Raw genomic sequence first — 10,000 nt, 5'->3', positions numbered from 1 at the left:
ATCTTGTTATACATGCTATCCTTTGTAACTGAAATATTCCTCGACATTTAAAATGCATGATTGTTGTCTGGTATAAACTTCAGCGTACGATTTTTGAGGGTTGTGCAATAAATATAGCCTGTATGTTTCGGTCGCCGTAGAACCCTTTCCGGAACGACTTGTTATTGGTAGGATTTGTTATTGTAATTTTTTTTTTTAAATGAAAGGAACTCAATGTTCATCTAGTTCATCTATTTAAGGAACTTGCTTGTGTTAATAACAATAAAAAGTTGGAATTATGATTGGGTAATTGAAAACGAAAGATGAGTCCAAAAAGAAATTGCACACCAATAGTTCTCTATCTTAGAAATGTACCTGTCAAAATTTCAGGGCCCAAGATTTATGCCTTTATTAGGATATGTAATCGCCATCTTTGAATGTGCACCTTCTAATTGAAGCATGTAACTCGAGTCTTATCTTATGACACATCAACTGGATGTGCAGAAATGTTTTCAGTATATGAAAATACAGAATTTCCCTCTTGCACTTTTGAATTTGGTTTTGACAGATTATGAACTCGTGGGAAACAATAGAAAGTATTCTTTCGGTCTTGGATTCTTTCACATTATTTCATGATATATTTTTTCGCTTTTTTTATTGTTTTCATTTAATAAGAATATAAAGAGGTAGTCTTCTGAAATGGTTAGTTTAAGTGTGATCATTGTTTTGGTACAAAGGTCAAAATTATTAGTTTTCTAATGAATGGTTCACCAGGTTTTGATCTCAAGTTAAATATACAAAATACTTTTAATTCTGTTTATTTTGTTAAGTTATATGATATGGCAAGGTCTAATGTAGAGGTCTGATCATAGTTTTAGTATTGCTGTAGATGAATACTTCATAATTTGAAGCAGTGACAAGTCTGCATCAAAAAAGTAAGAGAAAAGCCTGTAAACTGTTGGTAAGCTGCCAGCTGGAGCATAAGCTCTTTCTCAGGGTAAGGTTTTATTAGAAGTTTCAACTGGAGTAAAATGCTGGAGAAAAATACTCATCTCAAGTTTTTGCCAAATTTGTTTCCTGTCAAGTTCTAACTGGAGCAGAAAGTGAGGTTTCTGCTGAGGAAATGGAGTGTGAGATGCAGGCTAGAGAGTTCTTTGTGCACATTGGAATGCTCATTCTGGAAGGGCGTACTCCACAGTGTTCAGAGAAAGGCAGAGTGGAAGGACCTCATTGTTTGTCCCTTTTCAGTGTGGTTTCTCATGTCTGTGACCAGAAAGGAAACTATGATGTAAGTTTACCTTTGTAGTGGGGCTAATTATTTAAAGGACAGCTGTAGGACCACAGAAAGTATCCCATAGATGGAGGTATCCTTTAAACAGAGGTACTTGTAGGGTAAGAGAAATGTGTCATCTGAAGTTTGAATAATTCTAGTGAACTCTCTCTTCACTGACCAGTCTCTTAAGTAACCATCAATCCCTCAAGCATCCTTTTGATATGGTTGTTTTGTTTCTCAATCTAATATTGTCTCTAAAACTCTTGCTTTTAAGTGACATGTTTGACCTTTCAAAGCAGCAGCTATAAGAGGGGGGCATTGGAGCCTATTAGAAACCGCAAAACTGTAGAAAAAAATCATCTAAACCCGAAAAACCAAAATAAAAATTGATCAAAACGGAAAACCGCATCCAAAACTGTCAAAACCAATACATTTTCACATCCCAGTTATTAAAACCCTGATCGATCCGATACGGTGGTGACAAGTGGAGCATACAGAGTAAATTAAACTACACTAATTTCATTACAGTATTTGTGAATGCCACAGACTTGGCATTCGTATCTTTTAGTGTTTGCTTAAATTATAGGCTTTATTTCAGCTGCTCTCTCAAGGTCCAATAAGAGTGAATCGCCTTGAAATGCTCCTTTTTTCTTTTTCTTTGCTTCTCCACCATGGAAGAGACGCTCGTGGTAATTAGTCATGATCTTCCTCGCCGATCACGAATTTCCAATTTACCATAGGTGTAGATATCCTGTATTCTAAGTGTATAAGGACTGTAAGTCTTCTTTAAGTCTGTATTGTTCTAAACGAACCATATATTATACATATATCAGGGGCGTTGCGTGAGATTTTAAAGGTGTATGCACAGCAAGGAAATTGGGAGCACCAAAGGCACCCCAAACTAGGGGGGTCTGGGGGCATGCTCCTCCAGAAATTTTGAAATTTAGGGTCTCAGAAATGCCATTTCAAACTATTTCCGCAGAATGTTTTTGTATTTAAATGTGACGGAAATTGCAGTAGTTAGTTGTTTATTTTACCCATCTCTAGAGTTTTAGAGCTAAAAGGGTTGGTGGCTTCCTAAAATCACTAGAGAGTTAACTATTCCAAGAAGCTAAAGACAGTTTCTTGTGGTTTGTGGATTAATGAAATTGGCACTGGAAAAATAAACACACGCGCTAGTATAATTCAAAATCGGTCCTATTTTATGTGACAAATAATAATAATAATAATAATAATCAACTTTATTTAAAGAGGGTAAAACACATAACAGTATAAAACTGACAAACCAGTGGCCTTCTTAAAATATATTGCAAATAATTATTGAAAAAGATTAAAAACTAATTAATTATGGAAAAAGATCAAGAGACAAATGCTATAAGGGAATAAAAAAATATTTCTAAATTTCAGCTGTATGCATGGGTGTAGTGCGTATATGGATGCTTCACCCCTGAATATGATATAGCGATTAAGCTATTGTAATGTAGATAATGACATTGGTACGATTGACTTACCAAACACAGTTTTTATGCTTGTGCAAGCTTCTCTTTTTTCTCTTTTGCTTTGTATCTAAACTTGTTTTTCTTTCTGAAATTCTTGCCGCCTTTCCCCTCTTTATTAAAAAAACGCAACACAATCCACAATTGCTTTTTAAGGTCCTTGACCTTCTTCCATTACCGGCGTATTTGGCACGTTGGAAGACATATTCACAAACTGATCGACCTTGACCTAAATGCTCCAGATTGCAAGGTCAAAGTCTTGGGCGTCAGTCAAGACACATGAACCCCCTAGCGATCCCTGCGATATTTCAATTGGTTTGTCACACATTCCTCTCAATAACATTTGCGTGTAGCAGCTATTCGAGATCAGTGGAAGCGCATGATTACTGCTCAGATTGAAGAGAAACTGAAACCCAAATAGGTCAAATAGGAAAAACCGAAAACCACATCAGATATCAAATCCGAAAACCCATTAGTATTTTTCATGAAAACCGAAAACCAAATGCTTAAAAATGGAAAATCCGCAAACCGTAATGAATACCATAACTGAAAAACCGACCTTTTTAAGCACAAAAACTGAAAACCAATCTAAAAAATAGCCAAAACCGAAAATTCCAATGTCCTCCTCCTATAAGGATGTACTTTACTCCTGTCATGCGACAATTTTGTTGAAAGTCTTTTGGGTTGACCAGCATTCAAGTGATTTCAGAAGGATTCAACACATTTTGAAGTGTAAAGGTGCATGTTGCAAAAGCCGAGAACGGATTTAGTGTATTTTTTTACACACATTCATAGTTTCTCTGTCATTGAAATGACAAATAATTGGTAGACTCAATCTGTTTTTGTCCTTTTGTATAATTGCTAAATTCATTTTAAGCTACCACCTCCCAGAAGGGGCCTCTTTTCCTTGTGCTAAATGTGGAGTTGACTGTTATGTTTGGATTTCATGTTTATTGATGGAAGTGTCGGAATAAATATATCTAAAAGAATGGGTTTCACTGCAACAAGCAGCTGCTTTGAGGTGTTCACTAAGATTTATTACCAGTGATCTAGACTCTGTCATCTCTTGATCATTTGTGGCAAATTATCACTGTTAAAAAGGAGATGAAAGTCTATTGACAAACTCTTTCCTGTCTTTTGATTTTTGGCATAGTGCCAGAAAGTATGTGAAAGAAAGGTAAAGATGGATGCTTTATGGGAGAACAGCCTTCCTATGGTGATAAGTGTTTTAATACAAGAGCCTGCTCAGAGCAGTTTGATTTTACTGGAAAGATGGACAGTTGGAGTAGTGAATGGGTAAGTTGCATGCTGTGGCTTTAAGGAGATGTATACAGGCAACATCAGAAGCATTCATGTACTGGTCTGTAGTTAAGAAAGAAAAAAAATGGTGATGGAAGCAAACAAAACCATCACTTTGGGAAAGACTAATGATCCTGTCTTAACTAGACTGTATATTTAATTAAAGGCTGATAGTTTTGAAAGAAACTGTTTGGTGCTGCGTCGGTGGGAGTAACGAAATAATTTGGATATAATTATCAACAAAGTTGAAATGGTAAATTGGCCACCGTAACAATTACAACTATTCGTAACTATTCGCTCTGACGAAGGGCTAACGCTCGAAACGTCAGCTTTTGTAATCATTATGGTGGCCAATTTACCATTTCAGCTTTGTTGATTTGTCCAAATTATGTATATTTAATTAATCTATTATTATAATCGCAGAGAAATCAACTGAATGCTACATTCTAATCAAGCAGCACAGGGCAAAAACTGTAACCTGTGAGCCATGGAGTAAAAAATAAATGTACATTAACTAATCCTTAAAAGCTTTTCCATTGTGTCTATGGTCCTCCTTCTAACAGGAACTCAAACTGCCACCTTGAAAGTCCGGGCAATATTCAGCGTGCCCAAGAGCACTGCCCTCTACATCTTTCGCAGTACGTCTGTGCTTCTGCCTCCCACCAGCTCGCGCCTCATGACATCCAGCTCCCGTGACCACCCCCCGAGGGCATCCATTATGATGTTATATTGCTTCACCTCGCAGCCTGGGAACTGCTGCCTTAGTTCCCAGCGAAGGGGTCTGTACTTCAGTGTCTTCCCTTCATCCTTTCTTGTCCGATTGTTAACCCATGGGCAGCTCATTTCCAGCGTCACAACTCTCTTGCACATATGATTTACAATGCGTGCATCCACCCTATTGCATCTGACCTCTTGTTGATCAGCATATATAGGGACATCCCAATAAGATTTAACATTCTCTGACTCATACATGGGCTTGGGCTTGTCGGGTGAGTACCAGGGGGGTATCTCGTCTGTAACTCCCTCATCATACAACAGTTCGTAAAACAGTACCTTCAGTGCTGCGTCGTGTCTAGAGAGATACTTGCTCTGGGCCAGTGCACTGCATCCTGACAAGATACATGTATGAGCCACACTCTCTGGAGCCTTACCGCATAATCTGCACCTCACCTCGCCTTCCCCGCTTGTGTGGGTTTTCTGACTCGTGTATACTCGTGTTGGCAAGAGCTGCTCGTAAGCTCGACAAGTCCAGCAATTGTGTGTGATGGGCAGTTCTTCCACTCTGTGGTTATTATTATTATTATTATTGTTATTAAAGATTAGGACTCTTCTAATTATTAAGTTCTTTATTCCTTACTCATTGCTCATGTTAACTTTTTCAAGCCTGGGAAGTTTTTTGTAACTATTTCTTCACAAGTAGATGAAAATAGAAGGCTAATTTTGAGATTTGTCCTCAGATTAAGAAAAATTTATTAACTTGTCACAAACATAAGACAAAGAAAATTTTAAATCCCCATTCAAAATTGCAATCAGATTTTAGGAGCTCCAAATTTTAATATATGGTGCTCTGCCACCTGGATACTGATAATGCATTAGTGAGTTAGTCTACATGGCAAATTCATGTCAGACAAACTATCTACACACTAAAAGGATTAGCAGTTTTGAAAGTGATTTATATTGTGTTTGTGTAATTTGAATATTAAGAAGAATGGTGAAATTTTAACATGGTCACTAAAAGTGATAGGCCACTCTTTCCTTCTTAACAGGTGGGATGCTGCTCATGGCTGTACTCAGTCTGGTAGCATGCTCATGCAGGCCATAAGGTCACACATTCATTTTTCACAGCTGAGTGCTTGGCTGAGCAGAAGTAAAGGATCTCTACCTTCTAATATCATTTACAGGTTGGTAAAACCTAACTCAACTGTTATCTACTATCAGGTTATAACCTTAGTCCTGTAACAGTTTAGTCTTCCCAAATAAGGCCACGAGGGTTGCCATTATTAATTACCCAGTAAACTTAGTATTGTAAGTTCCTCTTGACACGTGCCTTTGCTTTTATCATGATGTCACATAAACAAAAGAAAAAAATTTGGATTAGTCATGCCACAGGACACAGCACTCAGAAGCTGTCGTGTCATTTTACTCACTCCCTGTTGTTTCGTATGTCATTTTACTGTGCTTGTCCATTCATTCACCCTAGTGCACATATTTCCCAGTTTCTATATGTGAGGGTCACCAGGGCTCCACTCTAATAGCATATATAGCCAACTCGCCACAGACTAGTGTAAATTCAGTTTTGGCCAGTGGTTTCGATTTTCATGCACCAGCCAGTTTGGCTGAGCAGAGTAAACAAACTGAAATTGTTGTAAGATCTAAGTTGTCAGTAGCCACTAAGCTAGTAAGTTGAAAAGTTAGTGTTGAGCCTTGGTCACATATAGTAAATTTCCCAGTGAAAATTCCACTTTTATCACATAGTGCAAATTAACTCCTACATTGTAAGTGTGAAATCTCAAGCACAGTGCCCAGCCACTCACAACTATAAGTAACTCAAGTCATCTTGGATGTGACGTGAAATTGATCATTATTTGTGCTCTCAGTCAAATTAAGTTGTAATAACTTGCTATCCACAGAGTATCTGAAACTGGAGAGGAATCCCCATCAAATAGCTTTCTTAAAGATCCAGATCTGCATGTGTTTCCTGTGGCAAATCTCCACAGCAACAGAGTATTGCGTGTCAGTGTTCATTCCCTACCAAGATGTGACTTATTTAATTTTGCGGATGAAATCCTGGCATCGAAGATTGATCAACTTAATGCCGGTCATGAAACCCACAAAAATGGACTGGAGGGCTCAAACTCAAATGATAAATTGTTCACTTCTCCCTTGAAGAAGAAGTCTTGTATGAAAGAGCTTGAAGCTGATACCCATTCGCAGACATTAAAAGGAAATAATCTTGCAAATAAACAGAACTGTTTGAACATTACAAATCCCTCCACCAGCAGAACTTTTGATGATCAGATAGAAAGACACTGTGACCAGAATGTATTGATTTCCCCGAAGATGTCACAGGAAAGCTTGAAAAAGAGTTTTTTGAAGATTAGAAGTCTTAGTGAAGGAACACCAGGAATATCTCTACAGGCACAAACAAAACAACGCAACTTAAATAAAACACACAAACCCACTCAAAACATAGAAACAAAAAAGGTAAGTGAGTCATCATAAGTGTTCAAAGCCAATTATTAAAAAGTAAAGAAAATAGAAAATACTTAAAGCAACACATGAGAACAATAGTTTCTCTTTGGAAGTTTCCAAAACCTTAGCATATCATTATAATAGTTAACATGTGAAATTATTTATTTATTTTACTTATTAAAATTCATCAATTACTAGATACCAGGATGACCTTTCAAGCTTTCAAGATTTCGTCCTTTATTCTGACAATCTTTTGATGGTTCCTTAGGGAGGTTACTTATTAAGTTTCTAAAGAATTTTATGATCTTGCTTATTTAAGAGGTCCTTAATAGAAGTAGGGAAAGGAATGTAGTGTACGTCACTTAAGTCAGACTCTGACACCCCACTGGCAGGAAGACTTCACCTAATATTGGGAAAACAAGAAAAGTAAAAAAATTATATATTTCCAGCTAGGAGTAAGAGTAGAGCAGCTGGGCCCATAAAACATGTTGGCATTTGTATGCTTTAATTGATATGACATGCATCCTAAACTAAGCTGTATTCTTATGGGGCGAAACTGTTGCATGCAGGGCTTTTTTCTATTCAGTGAAACTGATAAATAGATGTGAAGTATTTGGGACTTGACTAAAGGACTTAAATTTTAACAGAGTCGTGATCCTGAGATGTCCTCAAGTATCCATATTCCCAAAGGAGTCCTCCAGGCACTTAAAACTCAGCATGTTGGCGCTGGTACTCTTCCCATCTTCAATTCAAGAACTGGTCTTCCAGTATCTTCAAGCCCAGTGAGTATGGCATGTCTGTTGTAAAAAAAAAAAACAGTGCACATCATTCTTGATTTATGGGTTATCTCAGCTAGTTAGCTGTTACTGACTGAAATTACTTGACTTGTGTGGATAGGTAGTAATGGCTGAGAATATTGTACATGATTGCATTGATTACATTTTCCTTGCAATCATTAATCTTTCAAGCATATGAACAATATTTAGATATCGACTAGAAAATGTCTTATTGTCATTACACCAAATCCCTTGGACCAGCTAAAAAGTAGAAGTATGGACCTGTTGCCAGTCAGGGAAATTGCTTCCAGATTTTTGCACAGTCTGACAATTGCTTGTTTTTCATTAGGCTCCTCTGCGTCGATCCGCTACAGATTTGGACATTGAAGATGACTCTAGAGAGCAAATGAAGTAAGTGGTAGATACATTAATTTTGTAGAAATAAGATAGCTAGCAAATGCTTGAGCTGGCAATACAAAATGATTTTGTGCATTACTATACTTAATATCAAAAAAGTCAACAATGCATGGAATGTGATTGAAATTTTAAAATTGTTGTTAAAGAGGGAAAAATGAGTAGAAAAATTATCTTTATGAGTTTGCTTCACTGACACAATTCCTGATCAATATGCACACCCCACATGTGAAAGATTTGTCCCATGGAAATACTCTGACTGGTGACTTGCATTCATAGGTTATGTATCATGTGTGCAAGTGAAAACAGTATACTGTACTGAACTGGATGAGGAAAAGGGAATTGTCGAGTTGATTGCATTTCTTAGACATGTGCATGATTATTCTTATCCTGATCACTTCCATTATGTTTCAGTGGATTTTCAAATAAATCAAGTTCAAAAGACCTAACATCCATACTTAGCAAAAGTGCACCAGCTTCTACAACCCAGAGTCTCTTAGGAAACTTTGAGGTAAGCAACCATCTTGAAATAAGTAATAATTTTGTGTTACTGTTGGCAAAGTGTCATTCCAAAATAATTGGTTGGGTGTAATTTAATATAATTTAATTGAACATCAATAAAATGTAATAATAAAAAGGTGATATTCTCAAGAAAACCAGCCAATACAAAATTGGCAACTGATGGCAAGCAAAACTACCTTTTTTCTCTTGTGTAGGAATCTGTGTTGAATGGTAGAATGGAGCCATTGGGAACTGTTGAGGTAATTTTCTCTTGGACACAATTTAAAATGTTCCTTATTTATGTTAACTTTATGGTCTTTCACAGTAATAATATTTCATTAATCGCTCCCAGTATGTTTTTTTTTTTACTTTTATACTGTTTGATGAAAACTTATTGAAAGCACATTTTGCAAGTGAGAGCTCAAGATAACTCTTTGTCTTGATTTTCTTGAATGTGCACAAGCTTTGGTTTGTGTTATCCTACCTTTAGCTTGAACTTAACCAACATTCAGGATACAAAACAACTATATTTATTTAATGGGCTGAACAAATCTTATACTCAAACCCGTCATTATTGCATCTTATTGTAAGTACTCAACAATAGCTGTGTGACTGTCTGTCTTCTAACATCCTTTTTATAGAGACTTAAATGATTTACCTTCACTAGGAAAACTGTCATAACATACAGTTCATTGCAACTGACTCACAGACTGAGGAACTGTGACCTTATTTTTTGTTGTATTTCTGTAGGGTTTTACAGCTGAGTTAGGTGCCAGTGGATGTTTCTGTCCTGCTCATGTCAGGCTGCCTGTGAAGGCTTATTTCTTCAGCCTTTCAGATGACAATGCTCCATCACCTTATTTGGTGAGTATCTACACCACTGTAGTTCTACCATGCTTTGTGGCTCGATTTGGTTCTCAAGCTTTTTACCAATTATAGAATTTAGACTCTAAGATGTGCCCAAAAAATCATTGCATTAGACAGGAACTAGAACATGAGCCACTTTGACTAGATTACCTTAAAAAATAAGTTCATCTTGTTTTTCTTTACTAGTACACGAAGGTTGTGAG

At 36.9% G+C, this 10,000-nt stretch overlaps 1 protein-coding gene across 1 annotated transcript in view; it reads left to right on the top strand.

The window, feature by feature from the left end:
- The window catches only part of LOC111335279 (atos homolog protein A), a 16,182-nt gene that overhangs the window by 628 nt on the left and 5,554 nt on the right, over nucleotides 1-10,000 (top strand). The window contains exons 2-10 of the mRNA XM_088730155.1: nucleotides 1,065-1,267; nucleotides 3,902-4,044; nucleotides 5,814-5,948; nucleotides 6,678-7,251; nucleotides 7,887-8,021; nucleotides 8,365-8,426; nucleotides 8,844-8,940; nucleotides 9,146-9,190; nucleotides 9,681-9,794. Of these exons, the coding sequence (XP_088586281.1) occupies nucleotides 1,065-1,267; nucleotides 3,902-4,044; nucleotides 5,814-5,948; nucleotides 6,678-7,251; nucleotides 7,887-8,021; nucleotides 8,365-8,426; nucleotides 8,844-8,940; nucleotides 9,146-9,190; nucleotides 9,681-9,794 (1,508 nt within the window). The remainder of the gene's footprint in view (nucleotides 1-1,064; nucleotides 1,268-3,901; nucleotides 4,045-5,813; nucleotides 5,949-6,677; nucleotides 7,252-7,886; nucleotides 8,022-8,364; nucleotides 8,427-8,843; nucleotides 8,941-9,145; nucleotides 9,191-9,680; nucleotides 9,795-10,000) is intronic.

The sequence above is a fragment of the Stylophora pistillata genome, chromosome 1 (assembly GCF_964205215.1).
Source record: "Stylophora pistillata chromosome 1, jaStyPist1.2, whole genome shotgun sequence".
Lineage (NCBI taxonomy): Eukaryota > Metazoa > Cnidaria > Anthozoa > Scleractinia > Pocilloporidae > Stylophora > Stylophora pistillata.
Note: the sequence above shows the minus strand (reverse complement) of the source record. Positions and strands in the feature narration are given on the sequence as shown.